This window comes from Mirounga leonina, unplaced genomic scaffold, assembly GCF_011800145.1.
Source record: "Mirounga leonina isolate KUSES-001 unplaced genomic scaffold, KU_Mleo_1.0 Mir_101595, whole genome shotgun sequence".
In the NCBI taxonomy this organism is placed as follows: domain Eukaryota; kingdom Metazoa; phylum Chordata; class Mammalia; order Carnivora; family Phocidae; genus Mirounga; species Mirounga leonina.
The window spans coordinates 3293586-3318202 of record NW_023270158.1 but is presented as its reverse complement, the minus strand read 5'-3'; the positions used below and the strand labels follow the sequence as shown (position 1 = coordinate 3318202).

General features: G+C 46.9%; 1 protein-coding gene across 1 annotated transcript in view; it reads right to left on the bottom strand.

Annotated features, from left to right (window-relative positions):
- Positions 1 to 22393, bottom strand: part of NHS (NHS actin remodeling regulator) — a 347684-nt gene extending 325291 nt beyond the window's left edge. Inside the window, exon 1 of the mRNA XM_035000245.1 lies at positions 21735 to 22393. Within this exon, the coding sequence (XP_034856136.1) occupies positions 21735 to 22290 (556 nt within the window). The 5' untranslated portion in view covers positions 22291 to 22393. The remainder of the gene's footprint in view (positions 1 to 21734) is intronic.
- Between the last annotated feature and the right edge of the window lie 2224 nt (positions 22394 to 24617).

The window sequence follows — 24617 nt, the reverse complement described above, 5'->3', positions numbered from 1 at the left end:
AGTACTGTAAGCCAAGATAATCTGGCCAGAAAGTACTCTGATGAATTTAATATCCTTTTTTTCTTTTTTAAGGTGGGGAATGAGCATGAAAAAATGCAATCTGGAACAGAAATATAAATAAATTCCAGAGAACTGATGCAACATCAGTGGAGTAAAGCAATAAGCAGCGATGCGTGGTGAGCTTTTGAGTTTAAAAAGGTAAGGTCATGTTTCATTTTCTTGTTATTCTATTATTTAAATAATGTGTCTCAATGGATATATTTTTCCTGCCATAATCTTAAGTTTCCCAGAACACTCTGAATGCCCAATAATTATGGAGGAGAGTAGGCATCTCATTTTATACAATCAGTACATTCCTAAAAAGTTGCAGGGTATCAACTTGTTTTTAAATGGAATCATTATATCATTTTAAAATGTTCATCAGCCTTTGTATTACATAAGTAACACAGAGAAGCAAAAAAGACCCCCGCTTCTCAAATGACCAGCATCTTAAAAAATGAAACAGAAGAAAGGAAAAAAGAAGAGGAGTAGAACTGGAATGGAGTAGAATAGTGTAGGGATGGATAGGATAAGATTGAATGGTAAAGAAAAGAAAAATGTATCAGAATGCATCACATAGAGAAAATCAAGTATTGTCAATAAAACTAATGCTCCTCCTACATGCATCTACTGGGATCACAAATGTAAAATGTATTTCTCACTGCTGATCATGATCAAAACATGTTTTCAAAATACTGATTTGGTGAGGCCCCTGGGTGCCTCAGTCAGTTAAGCATCCAACTCTTGATTTCATCTCAGGTCATGATGTCCAAGGTCACGGGATCGAGCCCCACATCAGGCTCCACACTGGGCGTGGAACCTGCCTAAGATTCTCTCTCCCAGGCGCCTGGGTGTCTCAGTGGGTTAAGCATCTGTCTTCAGCTCAGGTCATGATCCCAGGGTCCTGGGATCGAGCCCCTCATCAGGCTCCCTGCTCAGCAGGGAGCCTGCTTCTCCCTCTCCCTTTGCCCCTCCCCCCTGCTTGTGCTCGCTCACTCTGTCAAATAAGTCTTAAAAAAAAACAAAAAAAAAGATGCTCTCTCCCTCTGCCCCTCTCTTTGGTTGCATGTGCGCATGTGCTTGCTCTCTCTCTTAAAAACAATACTGACTTAGTATATATCCTTCCAGACATTTTTCCCTATATTCCTATATCTTAATAAACACAATAATCTGCAGACTGGTAGCAAGTCTACTGGACTTTGGAAAGTATCACAAACATATTTTGGAGTTAATAAATACCCATTTATATCATTTTAATGGCAGTAGGGTATTTCACTGTACCAATTTGTAGTAACGTTGCTTGTCAACCAATTTGCTATTATTAATCATTTAGGATATTCCCAATATTTCTTCATCGTAAGCAGTGGTAAAGCATCTACTCATTCTTTTACTTTTCCAGTGATCTTTCTTAGGTTAAATTCTGAAGTGAAATCTCTGGTGTACAATTTTTTTGTGCATTAATTCCATAAAGGCCAACTGCCTCCCCGAAAATGTACACCTAGTCACACTCCCATCAGCAGCGTCTAACAGCCCCGTTATGCTCGCCCCATCCTCATTCCCACCCCCCAAACCTGATCATTATCAGTTTTCATTTTGGCCTATTTGAGTAAGTTGGGGGGAAAGGCAATCTATTTTAATTTGGGGTGCTTAATTATCTGAATTGAGGTCACCCACAGTTAACTTACATCAGCCTTCAAGCAACATTATAGAAGAGAGAAGGATGACCGCTGAGCTAGAAAAGAAGCCTCTGTATCCGTGAGGTCAATCTTTTGGGTTTAGCCAGTAAGGGCCTTGATGTATAAACTGACTCCTGCTACAGCAAACAACGTATTTTATACAATCAGTGCGTTCCCCCAAACGATTAGGTTACAACTTAGTGAGCGCCACACAGGCTGCCGCCGCATTGCCCAGTCACACATGCGACCATCTAACCCGGCCATGTGCCTCTGCCGGACACGTACTAGGTACTTCTTGATCCGTGGGCTTTCTCATCCAGAGGCGCCAACCCCAGCCCTTCTGAGCATCCAAGGACCCACGTGGACACTGCCCTTGGGTCTTTTTTTTTTCCACCTCTGTTTCCCCATCATAAACTGGGAGGCAGAAGGCTAGCCCACGGTGCTAAGGTGGTAGGAGGGGGAGTGTGTACCAAGAGCACCCGAGTAAAGTAGGTGGAAACTGCAGACAAGAGCCACACTGAATCCCCGATTCAACGTTTCAACAGTGTGGTCTCAAAGCCACTTAGCCAAGCCTCCGTTTCCTCATCTACCAAAAGACTATAGTTCCAGCACAGACTTTTGAGGGCCTTGTGAAATAACATGAGACAGGACTAGCAGAAAGCAGTCACAAGATAAATGTTAGGTGACGTTAGGGGGGGGTGTGTGTGCGTGTGTGTGTGTGTTTGAATTTGCTTGATGTCCACCTGAACCTGTTCGAAAGAATACCCTTGATAACAGTCATCTATGACAAAAATTCAGCCACCTTCCAGAAACTGGGGGCAGGGCCGGCTACAGCAAAAACTCAAAGGAGTGAAGAAGAAAACACTGTAGGCCGTGGTCTCAGCGGCACCCACAGAAGAGAAAGGCCGCTTGCCACAAGCAAGAGATACTCAGGTCCTCAGAGTGAGTCTGGATTCTTAAAAGCCTCTTGTTCTGCATAAAGCTCTTTTGCATTTCACACCTGGTGAGTCAAGAAAAGCATATCCTCTGCCCCCCACTCCACACCTGCAACTCCTGCCTTCACAAAGCTGTCTCACTAGGCCTCCGATTTTTAAAAGCCAAAAGTCAAGTCACCTCTATGTCTGAAGAAAATCTGGTTAATGGTCCAAAGCAGTCCCCTCATGGAAAAATCAGCTCACCTATCCTCTAGTCAGGAAAAGGAATGAAGCAAAGTATAGTAACGTTTAAAGCCATGTTCAAATTTATTATAAAACCCCACCCTCAAAGGCCCAGCTGTGTGTCACACTGCAGCAGGGTCCCCCGGGGCTTCTCACAGCCATTTTTCAGACTTCACTGTAAAGGCTTCACACACCTTCACACCCAAAGTGAACCCAACATTCCACCAAAACACAGGGCAGCCATGGGGCTGCCTGGCCCTCAGTGAGGTCTCTGATATTCCCAGGATGCTTGGAGGGGAGGGTCTGGACTGAGACATTCACCCCTCAGTCTCCAGTCATGGTCATTTCAGACCAAACAGTGAGGAAGCCTCTGGGGCTGGGGCACAGGGCAGGTGCACCACTCACTGAGCCCAGGATCTCAAACCTCTGCAAAGGAGTCTAGGAAGCTGAGCCTAGGTCAGGGGTTTGAAAGAAAGTCTCATGGGCAGTTTTAGAATTTGCTTGAGGCCTTTTCAACCCCCAGAATCCACAAAGCCCCATCTAGCCAGGGTTGCTACTTTGTGGATCAGATATCCAAGGCCCTGAAAGCAGAGACCCAGAAGAAACCCTCTCAGGGGGACAGAAAAGCCTCCCCCTCTTCTTTGTCTCTTGCCCTTCTGAGGAAACGTTCTGTTTTTGCCTCAGTTTTGCATAAAACCTTGATGGTGGGGCAATCAGAGAAGGCAATGCTCCATAGCTCAAAGGCTAATCCAGCCAAGTGATTAGAGAACTCACAGGTCTTCCTCCTCCATTCCCAATCCAAGGAAAGGAAGCAATTTGAACATCTGACAGGATTCTCCTTCGCACAGAGGAAGAGCTGAAGCAACGCCAATCAGGATTCCAATGTCAAACTCCGATTACATGGACTTTGCAAGTGATGTGAAACGTGGCTTTAAGAGTCCTTGTTTGAGAATCAAAAGTCCCCATAACTACGCTTTAATTTAAAAAGAGGGGCAAGAGGGCGCCTGGGTGGCTCAGTTGGTTAAGCGACTGCCTTCGGCTCAGGTCATGGTCCTGGAGTCCCTGGATCGAGTCCCGCATCGGGCTCCCTGCTCGGCAGGGAGTCTGCTTCTCCCTCTGACCCTCCCCCCTCTCATGCTCGCTCTATCTCATCCTCTCTCTCAAATAAATAAATAAAATCTTTTAAAAAAAAAAAAAAAGAGGGGCAAGAAAGGTCCTTTTAAGTAGATCACATTTCCTCCATTTTAGGCATCAAAATTTTGCCACTGAGGATCAGCGATAATTTTTAGAGAAAAACAGAGCAAAACTTTTGCCTAGTCTAGAGGTCAAAGGACAAGCAATAAGAACAGTCACTATCATAGCCTCGAAGTATCTTACTGAGGGAGAAAGTTTTGTAAAATTACAAGGTAGGGAGTTTTTACCAAACAGAAATGTGTAGGTATGTTCATCAATAGACAGGATCTAGGATGTTCATAGCAACATTATTCAAAAGGGCCAAAACTGAAAATTATTCAAATGCCCACTGATTAGTAGACAAATAAAGCATGGTATATTTATAGAAAGGAATACTATACAGCAACAAAAATAAACTACAGCTACATGCAACAACATGAATGGGTCACATAAATATAATTTTGAGCAAAAAAAAATCCAGATATTAAAAAAAGCACATGGTGTATGATTCCAAATAAGCTGAAATAGTCTATGCTGTTAGAAGTCAGGATAACAGCTACCCTTGGGAAGGTATGACTGGACAGGAACACTGCTGGAAGGTTGCAAATGTTTTTTTCTTGTTCTAGGTGCTGACCACAGAAGTGTACTCAGTTTGTAAGAATTCCCTGAGTTGTACACTTACGATTTGTGCACATTCCTGTATTTGTGTTATAATGAGATCTTTGAAGTTTTACAAACATATGTATATCATTTATACGTGGGGGGAGAGAAAGAATTCTTTTGGTTCCAGGTAGCAACATTTCTCCAGAAACTGGAACTCTGTCAACAAGTTTTTACTCCCATTTCCTTACTTGAAGAAAGCTGCCACACTGCTCTGGTCACCCAGAGCAACTCTTTATGTCTGTCAGAAAAAGATCCTACAGTTTAGTGCCTCTTTTATTCAGTTAAAGAACACTAAATACTTGGGAGTGTTTTCTTGATCTGTGCATTTTCAGGAAAAGCAGTCCTTTTTCCTCCCTGCACTATACTTCTGTGTTAGGGTCTGCTAACGCTAACTGCCATAACAAACAGCTCCTCAACCTAACAATGAAAGTTTACTTCTCCCTCCTGTGCAATTCAATTGGGTGTTGGCAGACAGCCTCTCATGTGGTGATTCAGGGACCTGGGCTCTTCCCATCTGGTGGCCCTACCATCCCTAAGGGCCTCAGAGTCCTCTGCTGAACCCTCTGCATGCAGCCAGCAGAGTGAAGAAGATAGAAACCGCAGAGGATTACGTAGGAGTTTTTATACATCCATCCCAGGGTGAGGCAATTATCCCTCCCACAGCCATTGGACAGAACTCAGTCATATGGTTCAACCTAACTGCAAGGGAAGCTGGGAAATGTAGTCTGGCGATATGCCCGGAAGAAAAGGAAAGAGTTGATGAACACCTTAGGCGTTCTCTGCCACGGTCTGCCCAGATCTATCATCTCCTCTCTTCTGCTAGCTGCTCCATCGTCTGAGTACAATGAGCAGAGGACAAAGCCCTGGACATGTCATTATGGGAGGAGACACAGGCAGTTCCAGAAAGTAAGGGCATGGGTGTCTACACTCGGCACCAGTTCCACGATGGCACACATCCTAAGCCAGGCCTTTCCCCGCCGTCAGTAGAAGTCCACCCCCCCCCCCCCCCCCCCCCCCCCCCCCCCCCCCGCCAAGAAGGAGGGCCTAATGGCTGCCAGATGCTAAATTGTTCTTGCAGTGCTCCACAACGTGAGTTAGGCCAGCCAAGCCAGAAAACAGGGTGGCATTCTTCTGTCCTCGTTTGTACCACACATCCAGCTGACCAGAAGATCTACCCGGGGTGAGGAGCCACAGGGCCTGGGTTTTATCCATTTTTATACCTATTTCCTTTTCCCAGTCCCCTGATAATAATCATGATAAAACAGTAACAAAAGTAATAGCCCCCATGGCACACACATTCTATTCTGTTCTGTGCCACACGTTGCTGGTGCTCTCCATGGATGGACTCACTTCATCTTTATGATGATTCTACCTGGTGAGTACTAATAGTGTCCCCCTTTCACAGATAAGGAAACTAAGGCACAGAAACGAAGAATTTGTCTAAGACTGCACAGCTGGCAAGTAGTGGAACTGAGAGAATCAAAGGCCAACATATACTTCTACTAGAAAAGTGGCCAGGATTAGGAATGCAGCCGGTGATCATGACAAAATTCCAGTCCCTCGGGGGCAAACCTCGAACCTAAGCTTCCTAAGTGCAGGGCTTGATCCAACCAAGCTGAAGGCCAAAGAAAAGCATACAGAGCAACTTGGAAAGAAAACAAAGTACAAGGTAAGAAGTAGAGGAAAGACTCTCTAGTTTTGTTTTGTTTTTTTTTATGTTTTGTTTTTTTTAACTTTCCTTCTCACTCAACAGCCATTAAAACGTCTGAAGTTCGCTGGTCTCAGGGTGTAGGGCAAAGAGTTAAAATAAAGCCACACAAGCAGCTACCTTACGCAATGTATTTTTCTTCATGCGACTGGATTAGTTTTAATTAGCAAAGGCTAAAACTTTGCCAGGTGAGCACTCATGACATCTGATACCTGAACAGAGTTCCAACGTCTCTTGTCTCACACAGAAGGCATTTAACCCAAGTGAAACTCTGAGGAAACCTTTCAGGGTCTCTTTTTGGTTTGCTCACCTTCCCCCACATCGCCCCAAACGTTGAAGCATCCATCCATCACTCCTGTTTGTGAAGCAGAAAGCCCTATGACTTCTCATAGAAAAGGATTTCTGCGGTATTTACTCGTGCTGCACTTTTCCCCCCTTGAAGTTCATCCCTAGAACCGAACTCGCAATAAACATGCGCCATCTTGCAGTTAAAGCACTGCAGGGGTGAGGAGGGGGCGGGCTAAGGCAGAACTCTGATGTGAAATTAAAAAGGAAAATACAGCTTTACTTGCATTATTAAAATATAAATACAGGCTCGAGGAACAGAGTCCAGATGCACGCTGGAGAGAAACATAAATATTGATATTAAATTCTAATGAACATTATGTCTCACTGGCTGTCATCCCTCCTCAGAGCTACTAGCTCTTCCATCCCTCAGATGTCTAGCATTAAAAATCAAGAGTAGCTCAACTCCAGAATAGGGCTTCTTATTTCGCAAACGTAAATGCACTTGGAATAATCAGAAATCAGATTTTTAAAAAACTCTCTTCATCCTCCATCTAGGCTTCAAGCATCAGCATCTGCTGAAAACACATGTACAAATCAGTATTCCCTGCTACTTCGAAATTTGCCTAAGATGAACACATTCCTTTTTTTTTTTTCCATGTCCTTTAAAATGTTATTTTAGCTTTATCTTAGAAAAACTCCTACTTCTAAGTTAATCCTGGGGCCTCTGAGGCCAGATTCTTATCCCTGTCCCAGATCCTCCCTAAAGCTCAGCACCACACTGTCCTAAACAGCCAGGGCCATCAGACCAAAGTGAGGGAACTCCACCATTGCAATTTGTCTTGAAAATCTTGGGGCGTCTGGGTGGCTCAGTCGGTTAAGTGTCCAACTCTTGGTGTCGGCTCAGGTCATGACCTTGGTGTTGTGGGATCGAGCCCCACATTGGGCTCTGCGTTCAGCAGGGAGTCTGCTTGAGATTCTCTCTCACTCTCCCTCTGCCCTTCCCTCCCTCCCCAAACCCCACCCCGCTCGTGCTCTCTCCTGTGCACACACGTGCGTGCTCTCTCTCTCTTTCTCTAATAAATAAATCTTTAAAAGAAAAGAAAAAATCTTATACAGGGAGTCACTATTTCTCAGTCTGATCCTACTGGAGAATCCCAAAGCTCCCGTGGAAACATTTTCTTCCATGCCCACAGTCATACAACAGGCCCGGTAGGGGCTAGAGCTCAAACACTGCTCTCCTAACTCCAACAAGTATGATCTATCTGGAGCGAAGGAACAGTCTCTATCTTTATGGGGGTGTGGGTTACACAGGTGAATACAGTTGTGAACACTCATCAAACTACACACTTGAGAGCTGTACATTTCATCATATGGAAATTAGACTTTGATTTTTTTTAAATCTTTTTTTTTATTTAAAGATTTTATTTATTTATTTGACAGAGAAAGACACAGCGAGAGAGGGAACACAAACGGGGAGTGGGAGAGGGAGAAGCAGACTCCCCGCCGAGCAGGGAGCCCGACGCGGGACTCGATCCTGGGACTCCAGGATCATGACCTGAGCCGAAGGCAGTCGCTTAACCAACTGAGCCACCCAGGCGCCCTAGACTTTGATTTTTTTAAAGAGTATTAGAACACCTTTTCAATTTTTCCAAGACAGCAAAATAAGATTAATCAACAAGACTCTAGAAGTGCTGACTTCCTGGACATTCAGAAGTGGCTTTACAAAAGGCGTTAGATGTATGTGAGAATTTGCTTGTGCTCCTCTAGAAGGAGTACAACACGTTGTAACATGGTTTCCTTTGAAGCAAGTCTGGCAGGGTAAAAGGGGAGAAGAGCGTTCTATTCCTTTCCAATTTCATGCCCTTCTGTATGGGTTGCATTGCCTAGCCCTAAAACATGAAACAAAAAATGTCAACAGCTCTAAAGTGGATCCAACCACTTCTCATTACTTCTGCCAAACCACCACCATCTCTCATCAGGCAAAACTGCAACAGCCTTCCACTTGTTCTCCCTCCCTGCTTCTACCCCTGCCTCCCCCCACCGCCCCCCCCACCCACCCTACCCCGCACAGCCTTTTCCTATCACAATAGCCAACGTGATCCTTTTCAACTCTAACTCAATCATACTACTCCTAGGCTTAAAACACTCCGATGAGTCCCCATTTCACTCAGAGTGAAAAGCAAAATCCTCACCATGGCCTACTAGACCCTCCATGAGCCACCCTCTGCCCCACCTCCCCGGCCTCCTCTCCCCCGCCTCTTCTCCTTACTCACTCTACATCCACTACACTGGCCCCCTTGCCATCCCTCCACCAAGCCAAGCATGCTCTCCGTTCAGAGGTTCCTCTGCTAGAGCCCTCTCCCTCCAGCTGCCTGCGTCATCAACTCCGACACCTCTTTCCAATCTGCGCTCAAACGCTGCTTCCTTAATGAGGCCCACCTGACCACACCATTGAACACAGCAACCCCCGGCCAATCCCCTGGCTGGCCCTCACCCTGCTCTAGCTTCTTGCTGCCCAGAACACACCTCCTAAGATGCTTTGTAACCTCCTGAAAGGTATTATGTTTGTTCTTTATGGTTTGTCTCCCTCCACTGAAAGCTCTTGGTAACTTTCTGCTCACTAATGAAACTCCAGCGCCTACAGCAGTGCCTGGCAGAGAAGAAATGCACGAATCTAAATGGTAAGATGGCTGGTCAAATATTTTTTATTTCTATCCTTCTCTGCATAACAAAAAAGAGCGCACAAAGAGCACCGAAATCTTAGTAGTTGTCTGACCGCGCAGACTTGCTCGGCTGTCTCCTTCCCCGGACCCGGCATGGCACAGATTTAGGCACAGGTTTCACCTACTTGGAAAAAATTAACACATGCCTCCCGCTCGGCAGGATCCAATTATAGCTGCAATAAAACAAGAGCCAGTAATTAGTAGGGGCTCACCATGTGCCAGACTCCGCTCCCAGCACCCCTACAACCTGACTCCTTCCATCCTGATGACAACAGGATGCGGTAGGTACTGCTTTCATCTCCATCCCATAACAGACAAAGAAAGATTCAGAAAATTGTCCAAAGTCATACAGCCGTGAAAGGGTGGAGCTGGGATTTGAACCCTCGTGGTCTGACTTCAGAGCCCACGCTCTTAGCCACATTATCGCTTGCTTCTCAACAATTAGATAAACCGGACACTTGCCAACCTTACTCAAACTGAGCCTAAGCAAACGCCAAAGGTCATGAATCCCAAACCTTTCCTTAAGGAACAGACGACAAGGACATGAAGTTCTCACTAGCTATCCTAAAAGGAAGAGATAAGGACTCCGATTCTCTTGCCTTTACAAAGCAGGCACTCTGGAGTCAGAGAAATGGACCCTAGGACCCAAAGAATCCCCTTGCAGTCCGAGGCTGCAGTCCCTCTACGGCCAAACCAAAGCAGATCCCCCGAAATAAACTCTTTATCCATTCTATACAAGAAGATTTAAATGGCCCCTCTGATGGCTGCCAGCGAGTCCTATTTGAGCCAGACTAACCTCATTTCCCTTTTGAGTAGGGTTATTAGACTGGGAGATCAAAGGAATGCTGCAGACATATGGTATCTTGATTTCAGCAAACCATCTGACAATTGCTCACGATGATAGATCTTGTGGGCAAGGTGGAGAAATGGGGTTTGCATGGGAAGGTGGGGAGTACGTTTGTGACTGGTGCAACAATGGTACCCAAGGAACGTCAGTGAACGGACGTCAACTTGGAGGGACTGTGGCCTTGAGTCCTACTGAACAATCATTTTATCAAAGATGTGGATGATGGGCTAGAACCATGTTTATGATGTCTGCAGAGAGCAAAATGCTGTGGGCAACAGCTGACACAGTGAATCAAGACTTTAAACCATCACCACTGATTGGAAATGAAAGAGCAAAGCAAGCAAGATTCAATTTAACAGAGACAATGGGGGAGTCTTGTGAAATTTAAGTTCAAAATACCAAGTGCACAATGGAACAGAGGAGACCTCGTGTAAAAGAACCACTGCTATAAAGCAAAGTCGCAGGCTATAAAGGCAATAACGCAGCGACAATGTCGTGTGATGGTTAAAAGAGCAGGGGCCCCTGTGCCACCTTAGTCCTAGCAGGGCATCCATACCAAGAAAGGAATGGACCCTTTTGTGCTCTGCAACCCTGGGCGGGAGGTTGGATTGGATAGATGCTTAGGTCTTTCCCAACTCTGGGATCCAAGATTCTCCAACTCTTGTGAAATCCATTTTATTCTTGGTTAGTTTCACATTCAAGGGCTTAGGTATTTCATAATTAAGTAATCTTTCAGCATATGCATGCCAACATCCTCAGATTCCTATTTCAGGACACACAAACCTTCTCATGTTCATTAGTGAATTGAGCGATGGACATTAATGTCAAACAAAAATTGACCATGCCTGTCTCATTCGTTCAACAAAGATGAGCCAGACTGGCTCTCTGCCCTTTGTGGCCTTGTAGTCTGGTAGAAGGGCTCTCCAAAACCTTGTTTCCACAAATTTAGACCTTAGAATGAGAGCCTTACATTGAGAAACCACTCCTACCTCATTATTTCACTTATTATTAGGATATGATTTATGAGGAATTCTTGATACAAAAAAAAATTTCAGGAATCTGTGTGATGGACGGTTTATTCCAGGCATACTCTTCCCATGATTTTTTAATAGAGTGTCCTACAAAATCTCATGTTCCATGAGTTTTAACAGTAAAAAGTAACAAAAGAAAAAAAAACTGAGGGGTGCCTGGGTGGCTCAGTCGTTAAGCGTCTGCCTTTGGCTCAGGTCACGATCCCGGGGTCCTGGGATCGAGCCCCGCATCAGGCTCCCTGCTCAGCGGGAAGCCTGCTTCTCCCTCTCCCACTCCCCCTGCTTGTGTTCCCTCTCTCGCTCTGTCTCTCTCTGTCAAATAAATAAAATTAAAAAAAAAAAAAAAACTAAGCTGTCAAAATAAAATTCCAACTACGTTTAAAATTGTCTTGTCCCTAAAATTTCTAAGTGTTATATGAAGTCAATGACTCCTTAAGACTCTTGGACAATAGGAGAGATTTCATATGTCATTGCAATTTAAAGGTAATGCCCATTAAAGGTAGACCAGAAGCTCTGAGACTCGAGACGTTTCTGAGAGCTTATGTGGAATTTACACTTTCCTGACGGCATTATGTGGGAAAGGCCTCCACAAACAGGAAGAAAGAAATCTTTTTTGTTACCGTCTTTAGCATTATCAGCCCCGAAGAATCTCAAGGATTTCCTAGGTAAAGTAGTTCAGCAGTTTTGATTTAAAAGCCCAATCCAGTACAACAAGAAAAGTCTAGAAGGAAATGTGTTGCTGTTACTAGTTATGAGGAAACTACAACCATGAATTATTAACCTTTGAAAGATTGCTTTCTTCTTACTTGTTCCATGATGGACTTAAAAGCAGCTTTCAACAGAGCTGTTAGGATCTCCTCACGTAACACATCAGAGAAGCTCGCTGAGCAGAGACAGGAGGAAAAGAAATCTAACCACAGTTACTCAAACATCCAAAAAAAAAAAACCACAAACACATTAACCAGACTACAAGGGGGTTTTGCAAGTGGTAGAACGAACAGAATGGGGGAGGGAAAGGATCATCCCATGATTAGCGTTACCATATGAGCCCAAAATGATGGATTCACCCAATGTGTTACTTCCTAGTATCTTTCTGGGTTTAGCAGTTTCTGTGTCTGCTCTGGCTGAAATTATGCTTCACAAATAGGGAGTTTGGATTTCCTGGGGCCATCACTGACCCCATTCCATAGGGCCATAAATAGTACTCTCAAAGCCTGCCCAATGGAACACTGAAGAACTGAGCGGATGTGTCTTCATCACAGTAGACTTGAGTTCCTTCCACGTCCCTTCTCACACATGAAGCACTGAAGAGATCCTCTAAAGGGTAAGAAGTTATTTCCAGACCCACTGGAGAGCATCTGGGAGGGGCCGGGCATGTGGCTAATATAATAATCCTGGGATACACAGTTCAAGGAAAAAGAGTGAGAAACATCACCTCTACTATACTCCTGGCCCTAGGTCTTTGCCGTCATAGTTCAAAAATTAAACAGATTGTTTTGGTCTGGGTCCCCCCAGATCCTATGAGTACAAGTTCAAGTAGTTTCTGTGGAAGGCGACCCATGAACCACCCACAGGTATATGAAAAAGTGAGATGGAGAAGGGAAGGCAGAGAATACACAGTACATTATCAAATAAGTCAGCACTGTGGGCAGCTAGAGCTCAGTCCTACTGGGAACGCTGAGAGATGGTGTGCAACATGCAAGGAAACTGGGGCATTCATCCACCAGTGCCCCATCCATCATTGGTTGACTACGGCTTCAGGGGCATTTAGCTCACTGGCACTTCTGGCTTTCCCTCTGTTCAAGACCAACCATGGTCCACTGGCCAAGGGAAAAAAGCCCTAGGCAGAGTTAGGAGTTTATAGTCAGCAGCCTTCAGCATGAGAGGGGAGGGCTGAAGGAATACGGACAGAGCATAACAGGGTCTGCTGTTCAGAATGAGAAAAGCTATGATAAAAGTTAGCACACAGTTCTAGAAAACTTGTAGGTGGGGAGGTGGTAGGCAAGGAATCAGGTTCCACTTCACGGAGAAGATGATGTGTTGGCTGAGTATCAAAGAATGAATAGGAATTAACCAGTGAACTATTCCAGAAGGAAAGAGTAGTATATACATAGGCACGAAGAATGAGAAAGCCTGGCAAGTTGGGGAACACCCAGTAGTTCAGTATGACTGGATTAGGGTAATAGATGGAGAAGGCAGAGAGGCACAATGGGTACAAGAGCAAGAGATGGAGCTTGTCACGGGGACAGAAGCATATTGAGAGGGGCCCTGATTTTAATATAGTAATTTCCCTGGATTTGTGTGGCAGTGCATGGGAGAAAAATCTAGTGCTTGGAACATAGCTCGTGGACTCAGACCTGGATCCTAATTCTAGGCTCCAGCACTTTCTAGCTGTTGCTACCTCGAGCAAGTTGCTAACCCTCTGTAAGGTTGGAAAATAACAGTACCTCTCTCAAAGAGTTATTGTGAAAATTAAATAAGGTAATTCATATAAATATCTTAGCACAAGGCCTGACATATAGCAGAACTCAATAAATATCAGCTAAAAAATAGAATCAATCCACTCAATAGAGGACAAAGGTGTCACTGCAGTGCAATGGAGAAATGATGGTCTTTTCATTAAGTGGCAATGGATTAACTGCGCATCTATAAGGAAAAAATTAATCTTGACCCCCCCACACATCACTTGCAAATATCAATGCCATACGACTCATGGATGTAAAGGACAAAGGCAAAACAAAAAAAGTCTAGAACATAGAAGAATATCTTTATGAACTTGGGGTCAGTGAGGAATTCATTTAAGAGCAAACAGAACACTAACCATAAGGAAAAAGACTGATAAACCAAACTACATAAAAATAAGAACGTTTGCTCACCAAAAGATAACACTAAGAGAGTAAAAGGCAAGCTACAGAGTTAGAGAAGGTATGTGCAATTTCTAGAGCTCACACATGATGCATATCCACAATATATAAAGAACACCTGCAATTTTAAAAGGCACAAAAAAACTTACTGAAAAAAGAGCAAAGGCCATGAACAGGCAGTTAACAAAACAGCGTATCCAAAGAGCCAAAAATATATATGAAAAAGCGTTCAATCTCACAAGCTACCAGAGAAATGAAAATTAAAACCACAATGAGAACTTTATTACCTACCCACCAGTGTAGCTACAGTTAAAAAGACAGTACCGGGCGCCTGGGTGGCTCAGATGGTTAAGCGTCTGCCTTCAGCTCAGGTCATGATCCCAGCGTCCTGGGATCGAGTCCCGCATCGGGCTCCCTGCTCCTTGGGAGCCTGCTTCTCCCTCTGCCTCTCTCTCTGTCTCTCATGAATAAATAAATAAAATCTTTAAAAAAAAAAAAAAAAGACAGTACCAAATAGGTGCAGAAAAAGCATTTGACAAGGTACAGCATCCTTTCTTGATCAAAACTCTTCAGAGTGTAGGGATAGAGGGTACATACCTCAATATCATAAAAGCATCTATGAAAAACCCACAGCGAATATCATTCTCAATGGGGAAAAACTGAGAGCTTTCCCCCTAAGGTCAGGAACACGGCAGGGATGTCCACTATCACCACTGCTATTCAACATAGTACTAGAAGTCCTAGCCTCAGCAATCAGACAACAAAAAGAAAAAAAACGCATCCAAATCGGCAAAGAAGAAGTCAAACTCTCACTCTTTGCAGATGATATGATACTTTATGTGGAAAACCCAAAAGACTCCACCCCAAAACTGCTAGAACTCATCCAGGAATTCAGTAAAGTGGCAGGATATAAAATCAATGCACAGAAAGCAGTAGCATTTCTATATACCAACAACAAGACAGAAGAAAGAGAAATTAAGGAGTCGATCCCATTTACAATTGCACCCAAAACCATAAGATACCTAGGAATAAATCTAACCAAAGAGGCAAAGAATCTGTACTCAGAAAACTACAGAATACTCACAGAAGAAATTAAGGAAGAGACAAAGAAATGGAAAAACGTTCCATGCTCACGGATTGGAAGAACAAATATTGTGAAAATGTCTACGCTACCTAGAGCAATCTACACATTTAATGCAATCCCTATACCATCCACTTTTTTTCAAAGAAATGGAACAAATAATCCTAAAATTTGTATGGAACCAGAAAAGACCCCGAATAGCCAGAGGAATGTTGAAAAAGAAAAGCAAAGCCGGCGGCATCACAATTCCGGACTTCCAGCTCTATTACAAAGCTGTCATCATCAAGACGGTATGGTACTGGCACAAAAACAGACACACAGATCAATGGAACAGAATAGAGAGCCCAGAAATGGACCCTCAACTCTATGGTCAACTAATCTTCGACAAAGCAGGAAAAAATATCCAATGGAAAAAAGACAAATGGTGTTGGGAGAATTGGACAGCCACATGCAGAAGAATGAAACTGGATGATTTCCTTACACCACACACAAAAATAGACTCAAAATGGATGAAAGACCTAAATGTGAGACAGGAATCCCCATCAAAATCCTTGAGAACACAGGCAGCAACCTCTTCGACCTCAGCCACAGCAACTTCTTCCTAGAAACATCGCCAAAGGCAAGGGAAGCAAGGGCAAAAATGAACTACTGGGACTTCAAGATAAAAAGCTTTTGCACAGCAAAGGAAACAGTCAACAAAACCAAAAGACAACGGACAGAATGGGAGAAGATATTTACAAATGACATATCAGATAAAGGGCTAGTATCCAAAATCTATAAAGAACTTATCAAACTCAATACCCAAAGACAAATAATCCAATCAAGAAATGGGCAGAAGACATGAACAGACATTTCTGCAAAGAAGACATCCAAATGGCCAACAGACACATGAAAAAGTGCTCAACATCACTCGGCATCAGGGAAATGCAAATCAAAACCTCAGTGAGATACCACCTCACACCAGTCAGAATGGCTAAAATTAACAAGTCAGGAAACGACAGATGTTGGCAAGGATGCGGAGAAAGGGGAACCCTCCTACACTGTTGGTGGGAATGCAAGCTGGTGCAGCCACTCTGGAAAACAGTATGGAGGTTCCTCAAAAAGTTGAAAATAGAGCTACCCTATGACCCAGCAATTGCACTACTGGGTATTTACCTCAAAGATACAAATGTAGCGATCTGAAGGGGCACATGCACCCCAATGTTTATAGCAGCAACGTCCACAATAGCCAAACTATGGAAAGAGCCTAGATGTCCATCAACAGATGAATGAATAAAGAAGATCTGTGTGTACACACACACACACACACACACACAATGGAATATTATGCAGCTATCAAAAAATGAAATCTTGCCAGAGCCAAGCTGAGATCCATCAAGGCAGTCGTGTTCTCTCTGCGGTGAGCTTTCTCGCTAGCTGAATTCAACTGGGTGAACTATGAGTGGTCGAGTCAGATCCAGATCCAAATCCAAACAAAGAAAAGATGATCCAGGGTCTAACCAGCACTGTGTACCCAGTGATGAGAAACTGAAACAAAAGGAGGCACCACCTGAGAGTCAGGATATTCTACCTGATCAAGGGAAGGAACTTGAAGGAGGACCTGTGGCTCAAGGACAGGACCTGGAAGCTGATCTCCAGAAGCTGCCTCAGGCAAAGGCTGGGGGTATAACTGAAGATGATCCTGATGTTAAGAGGCCAAGTCTACCCTTTTTAGAGCCCATTAAAATGCCGGAAGCAGGTGAAGGACTACCCCAGATTTAAACCAGGACAAGCTGAAACATGGAAACTACTCTTATGTAGGGTACTTCACTGTTGTAATTCCCTCAATAAAGTTTTACAGACTTTCTCCAAAGGAAAAAAAATAAAATCTTGCCATTCGCAATGACGTGGATGGAACTAGAGGGTATTATGCTAAGCAAAATAAGTCAATCAGAGAAAGACAAGTATCATATGATCTCACTGATATGAGGAATTTGAAAACAAGACAGAGGATCATAGGGGAAGGGAGGGAAAAATGAAACAAGACGAAACCAGAGAGGGAGACAAACTATAAGAGACTCTTAATCTCAGGAAACAAACTGAGGGTTGCTGGAGTGGTGGGGGGGTGGGAGGGATGGGGTGGCTGGGTGATAGACACTGGGGAGGTTAGGTACTATGGTGAGCGCTGTGAATTGTGTAAGACTGATGAATCACAGACCTGTACCCCTGAAACAAATAATACATTATATGTTAATTTAAAAAAAAAGACAGTACCAGTGTTGGTGAGGATGTGGAGCAAACTGGAACTTCCATACACTTCTGGGACTATAAATTGGTACAACCAGTTTAGAAAACTGGTAGGCAGTAGCTACTAAAGCCAAACATATCCCTCCCCTGTGCTCCAGCAATTCCACTCTTAGATATATACCAAACAGCTGTGGATACATCAGTTCATCAAATCACATGTGAAAAAATGTTTGTGGCAGTAGCCCTAAACTGGAAATGACCCAAATGTCCATCATCAGGAAAATGGATCAATGAATTGAGTATGCACACAATGCATAATTTTATTCAGCAATGAGAATGAACAATCTACTATATATGCAACAACAGGAAGAATCTTACAAATGTAATTTTGTGTCTAGCACTGTTCATCCAACAAGTATATAGTATGTGACTCCACTTACATAAAGTTCAAAACCAAGACAATCTAATTGAGGTGGGTAGAAGTCAGAATAGTGGTTACCGTTGTTGGTGGGCGCGGGGGGGGGGCGGGAATAGTGACTGGTAAAAGGCCTGGGGAGGATGTTTCAGGATACAGTAATGCTTTATTTCTCAATCTGGGTGATGGTTACAAGAGTTGTTCACTTTGTGAAAATTAACCAAACTGTACTTTCATGGTCTCTGCACTTTTCTGTAGGAATGTTAAAGTTCATTAGAAAACTTACTTTAAAACTCAGTAACAAATACAATCAACAGCAACCAAAAAGCCAACGACATTAAAATGTCTAAGGATGAATGGCTTGGGGTCGAGGCTCATGAAGTAATCCCAAAGTCTCAGGTTTTAGTGACTGAAAAGCTGGACGTACTTCAAGTTTATGACCATAAATCTCAGAAGGCTCTCAACACAGCCAGGTAATCCTGCTACATTTCCTTACTGCATCCATGTTCCCTCCCTGAGACAACATTAACACCAAGCCTTCTCTCCTCACATTACCAACACCATCTCAGCTGAGGACCCCACTATGCACACACAGAGAAAAATCAATGTAATCATGTAAGAGCACCCCATCCCCCCCACCACCAGCTCAGCAGCCCGCCAGCCATCTCTACCCATGTCTCACACTCGTGTCTCCAGTCTGAGCCCTCTCTCTTGAGCTCAGAACTCACACATCTAATTGTCTAAGACACATAAGGCATCTCAAGTTAATATGGCAAAAATACAAAACTAATGATGCCACACACACACGCTAAAATATCCACTCTTCACCCATTTCTGGAAATAGTACCATCTTCTACAAGTTGTTTAAGACAAAACAAAACAAAACAAAACAAAACTAGAAGTCATCCATAATTGTTTTTTTCCAATCATACCTTATACCCAAACCAATTAATAAATCCTGTCAATTCAGAATCCTACCACTTTTCACGGTCCCTATAGATACCTCCCTAGTCCTGACCACCATCACCAGTCACACTGTCCAACTGGTCTACCAGCCTCCAGAGGGACTTCACTAAAGTGTGTGTCAGATATGTCACCCCTGCAAAAGCCATCCCAGCCTGGCTCAAGGCGAGAGAAAGCAGCTGTGCACGGATGAAGCAGCATGCAGACTACACAGGGACAATGATCAGGGTGAGAAGGCTATCCAGGGGGTATGGAGGCACCCAGACACCTTCAAACGAGGAGAAAAGGGCGCATGAGTCTCCTTTAGGCTTCCTCTCCCTTTGAAACTCCCCTAGGCCTTGAGCAGTGCTGAAGGGAGATGCATAATGTAGTCGATGCCACTGGTAGCCACCCATAGCCCCTCTGCCCTCCCCAGAGAACCCCTGCAGACATTCCTGTTCACAACATAGGCATTTTGTAACTCTCTACCTGGCCCAGGAGCATGCTGAGCCCACACATGGGGCAGGTCCCAGGAGCCAGGGAGTTCATGCTCCAAGTGCTACTTTCCATCAATCAGGGGTAGAAGTTGGTGGGTAAATAAATACTCCAGCTTCCCTCACTCCTCAGTGGAACACTTCTGAGGTGTGTGCTGGATTGAACCCCAGTTGCCCACAGTGATAAGCAGCTCACAACATGCATGAGCTCTCCTCCCCTCCCTGACCCACCTCCCCACTCCCCACCTCCTTGTGCTTCCTGGAATCCCCCCTCAAATAAACTACTCACACAGAAATCCTTGTCTCTCTGTCTGCATGCTAGGAAACCCAAACGAAAACACATAATATTGTGCTTTTCCTCCCGAAGGTAACGTTTTCTATGACATCAAACAAAAATGCCATCCTAAATTTATATGGACAAGAGAAGGGAAAGGTCTGGACACAAAGTGTAGAGATGATGTTTTAGAAAAATTTAAAAATAGGAGATTTTTAAGTTCATCCCTGGGTATTAATTAGCCCCATGTTTATTTATCTATTCGTGTATAAATACATATGAAGAGTATATAGTCATCAAAAATCCTCTTCTCCATCCACCATTAGTTTGCACTCCTGTAAAAGGGCCTGAAAGGACTGTGTTAAATGCCAGACACATAACTGCCCACTGCTGTCTCTAAAGAAAGAGGGGAGAAGGGGGGCACATTCTGCTCCAGCACTGAGTTTCACTTGTGTGAGATCTAATTTAAGGAGCGATGTGACACACACACACACACACACACACAGAGAAATGTAAGCACCACTCAACATTGTCTGCAAAACTTCCCTCCAGTTCTTTTGAAGTGAAACCACCACTCACCCCAACCGCACTCCCCAGATATCAGCGCTGTAGAAAGTGAAGGGCTTGTCCCTGCTGTGTGGTTTGGGGGTAAAAAAAAAAAAAAAAAAAAAAGGAGGCAGGATTAAAGCGCTCATTTCAAGTCCCAAAAGTAAAATACGACTTGGCCTACGGCAGTCCTAATGCTTTCCAGAACTCATCCCGGAATTGCCCTTTTAAACAACCAGTCATTAACCCAACTCTGGGTCTTTTATAGCTGCGAAAACCGATCGCGCACATCATTTATTCATTACGCTTATTATTGTTGTTATTGCAGAAAAGCAGCGAATTCCCGGGGCGCGGTGCAGAGGGTTTTGTTTGTTTGGGGGGGAGTGCGCGAGTGGGGAGCATCGGCGAGGGGGCTGGGCTGCAGGGCAGAGGTGCCCGGAAATCCCCGAGGAAAGATGCCGCGACAGCGCCCCCGCCCCGCGCGCTCCGCGGCCACCGCGCTCCGGCGCAGCTGCTGCAGCAACCGAGGACGCTTCTTATGTAAGCCAGAGCCGCTGACATCACCTTCGCTGCGAGCGTCGCAGCCGGACTAGGCGCCAAAGGACCGGCGCGCGGGCCTAGCGCCCCCGCCCACCGTCGCTTCGCTCCTAAAGGATTCGGCCGCCGCCTGATTTGACCGACCTAAGCGCCCCTGGGAGGGCAGATGACACCGAATGACATTTACTGGGAGCCCCAGGGTGTCGCAAGAGTGAAGTTAAAGGGCAGCAAAGATGCCCAAGGGTCTTCCCCCCGCGGGCGGATTTGGGCGACAGTACACGGTGGAGGGGGGGCGGGGACACACCTCCAGGCTCCTCAGAAGGCAGACGGCACCGAGAGCCATTTAGTGGGAACCCTGTGCTGGGGGGCGCAGGAAAGATGCCCAGGGCCGGGGACACTCCTGCCTCCACGCCCATCCCCGCGGCCCCCCTGGGCCACAAGGTTAGAGCAGAGGCTTCGGAGTTGGCTCGCGCGGCGAACAGCGCCGCGCTACGTCGCACGCAAGCGCAAGGCACAAGTTCGGGGCTCGGCGCAGACCCTGAGGTAACAGTAAGAGTGACAAAACGGCTCCGGCGTTACAAAGGCCCTAAAAGGACGCTCGCTACTCCTCGAGCCCCCCCAAGCACGCACGGAGGGTACTACAGGGCTCGGGGCTGGACTTCTGGAAACCACACAAGTTGCACCAATCCCCCATCCCCACCCCCGGGGAAGGCGAGTCCCGGGAATGAATGACGGACCCCTCTGCCTCCTGCGTCCCCAACACTCTCCCTCTCAGCCCGCGGCTGCCTACGAGTTCCCAGGCCGCCCCTTTAACTTTCTCCCCCCCCCACCCCCTTCCGCGACCGCATCCCCGCCTCCCGCCCAGCGGGAACTCCCAGCACCGGGAGGACTGGGGTGGGTCCCAGAGGAGGGGAGGGTGGGGAGGCGAGAGTTAAGGTGCAAGCTGCAGCGGGCCCGGCGCCGCGGGGCTGGGATTGCGGCGACCGAGGAGGGCGCGAGGGTGCGGCGCGGGAGCGGAGCGCCCGGCGGGCGGACGGCGCGGGTACTCACGCACTGCCTCCTGCTTGGGGTCCAGCGTGCCGAGGACGCGCTGCACGCCGCCGAGCTTGCCCTGCAGCGCCCAGACGCGGCGGTGGGTCAGCTGGATGTCGCTCTCGAGCTCCTGGAAGAGGCTGCACGCGTGCCGGGCCACGTCTGAGAGCTGCCGCAGGACACGGGCCAGCGCGGCGTTGCTGACCGCGCACAGGTCCAGCATGAGCAGCACGGCCGCGGCTGCCGCCGAGGACGCCTCGCCGGCCGCGGACGCCGCCTCCGCGACCCCCGCCGCGCTCTCCTCGCCCGCTGCTGGCGCCTCTCCGTGCGGCGGCTGCGCCTGGTCGGTCGGCGCGGGCAACGGCGGCGGCCCGGGAGGCGCGGGGGGCGCGCGGGTGGGATCCTCCGGCCCCGGCGCCACGGCCTCGTCCCGTCCGCCCGGCGGCTGCAGGGGCGGCGGCGGCGGCGGCGGCGGCTCGGCGGGGCCTCCGTTAGCGTCCTCCGCCGGGCCGGGCGCCGGGCGCCGCTGCCGGCACAGCCACTGCGGCTCCACGATCCTCTTGGCGAAAGGCATCCCGCGAAGCCGGGCTGAGACTTTCTGGTCTCCTCAAAGCGCCCCTTGCGAGCGGGGAACCGGGCGCGCCCACCTGGGCGGAGAGGGAGCAGGAGTCGGGCAAAGGCGCGACCGGGCGCTCCGGGGACGCGGGGGCTCCTCCGCTCACCTGGTCTCCTCCTCTTCCCCGCCCCTCTGGCAAATCAGTCCACCTGGTCCTCCTCCGGGCGCACCGTTCCCTGGGTAGGATGACAAGAGCGGGGCACAGAAATCCCGGGGTGCGCCTGGGCTCTCCTCACTTGCTTCCGACCCGGGTCGGCTGGCTCAGCTCCATCATTCCTGCCTCGCCGCCGCCGCCGCCGCCCCGGCCGCTGCCGCCGCCACCGCCTATATAAATGGGCGTGTATATGTGTGTGTGTGTGTGTGCGTGCGTGCGTGTCTGGGTGTGTGTGTCTCGGTGTGAGTGTGTGCGCGCGCCTCAGTTTGAAAGTACCCCGGCGCAGGCCTCTCCCCGCGCGCCCCTCGGCCGCTCCGGGGAGCGACTGCGCCCGGGACCTCACTCCCTCTCTGGGCGGGGAGGAGGTTTCGGAAAGGCGCTTTGAAAACCCGGAGAGAGGAATCCGCCTCCAGCCCGAGCGCAGGAGGCGGCGCGGGGGTGGCGGGGCGGACGCAGGGCGGAGGGAGGCCGGGGCGAGGGGGGCGCAGCGCCCTGTGCGGCCGCTGGGAGTCACTGGTGGCCTCGCCGCGCCCGGCGCGCTCCGACGCAAAGACACTCGCATCCAAGGGGTTAGGATTGAGACTCTCAGCGTGGTGGGGGCGGGAAGTCCTCAAATTGTGGTTGGGGGTGTGGGTAGCGAGCGCAGAGGCAGGAGGGTGGGGTATTGGGGTTGCGGCAGATCTGGCGTGTTGGAGCAAGTTGCTTCGCCGAATTCCAGCTCTGAGCGAGTCCTTTGGGTTCTTAGCAGGAAAAGCTGGGCTGCCCCTCGGAGAGCCCCCGGGCTCTGTAAGCGTCGTGGGACAGCTTGGGTGGGAGGTGATGAGGCTTGGACGCTTCCCAGAGTGGCCAGGATGCTGTTGATACCTCTTCCCAGGCAACTCTTGGCCACCTGCGTTAGGCCAGATCTCTAAAGAGTATCATCAATGAGGCCCAAACCACCAATGAGTGAAAGCCCCAGAAAACTGCTTGCAAAACTCATTGGCACGTTAGGTGAGATAAGCCGGATCACCTGCGTGTTACCTACTGGGCTGATCATATACAGGGATGTTCGAGTTCTCTGTCAGAGAGATGATTCACAGAAGAAAGTTTTCCCCTGCAGTTAATTGAAAGGTATAATTTCTAAAAATGCATGTATTTGGATTGCTGCAGTCTGCAGGCTGGATGCTGTCAGCCTAAAACCTAAAAAAAAGAGTTTGGGAAATGTTAATAAAACACATGCTTTCATCCCTCCAGAAAGAATACTGTAAAAATATTTTTTTTTTATTTTAAAGCCACAAGCCAGATCTTGGGAATGCAGCCTTCATTTCTTGTGTCTAAAGAGAACATGGAAAAAATATGTTTTATGGCAACAATAAAGTCCTCCAGCCCTGCGGTAGTGCCTCCTCTCTGCTCTCCCTGCCTTTAGTGGGAGCCTGCACAGGGCCCCCACAGTCAGCACTTTGGACTGGCCCACACTCTGGTTATAAAGGCTTCAACAGACCCTTCCTTCTCTTATTCTACCAAAAAAAAAAATTAATAACATGGGGCGCCTGGGTGGCTCAGCCGTTGAGCGTCTGCTTTCGGCTCGGTCATGATCCCAGTGTCCTGGGATTGAGCTCCGCATTGGGCTCCCTGCTCGGTGGGAAGCCTGCTTCTCCCTCTCCCACTCCCCCCTGCTTGTGTTCCCTCTCTCACTGTGTCTCTCTCTGTCAAATAAATAAATAAAATCTTTAAAAAAATTAATAACATTTTGGCAAGGGAACATTCTTGTTCATAAAAGATCCAGGCTGGGAATTTGAGGGTAAAGGGTCATGATGTCTGCAAGGTACACATAATCGGTTCAGTAACAACAACAATAATGATGATAATAGTCATGTCTATGTACAAAGAGAAAAAAGCGAATATGGCAAAATAATGAGTCTAGGTAAAGGGCATTTTGGGAGTCGTACATTTCTTGCAACTTTACATTTGGTTTTGTTTCCAAACAAAAAATGAAAAAAGAAAATATTTTGGAAAAGGGTCTTTTAGGAGTTGTTTTTTATCTCACAAATCTAAAAAGCTTAGAGCTGGTTGTTTTCAAATTCAGCTTGACTTTTTAATATGTTCAAAATTCTGAACATGAGTTCTGCTAGGTAGCCAAGCCACACACTCC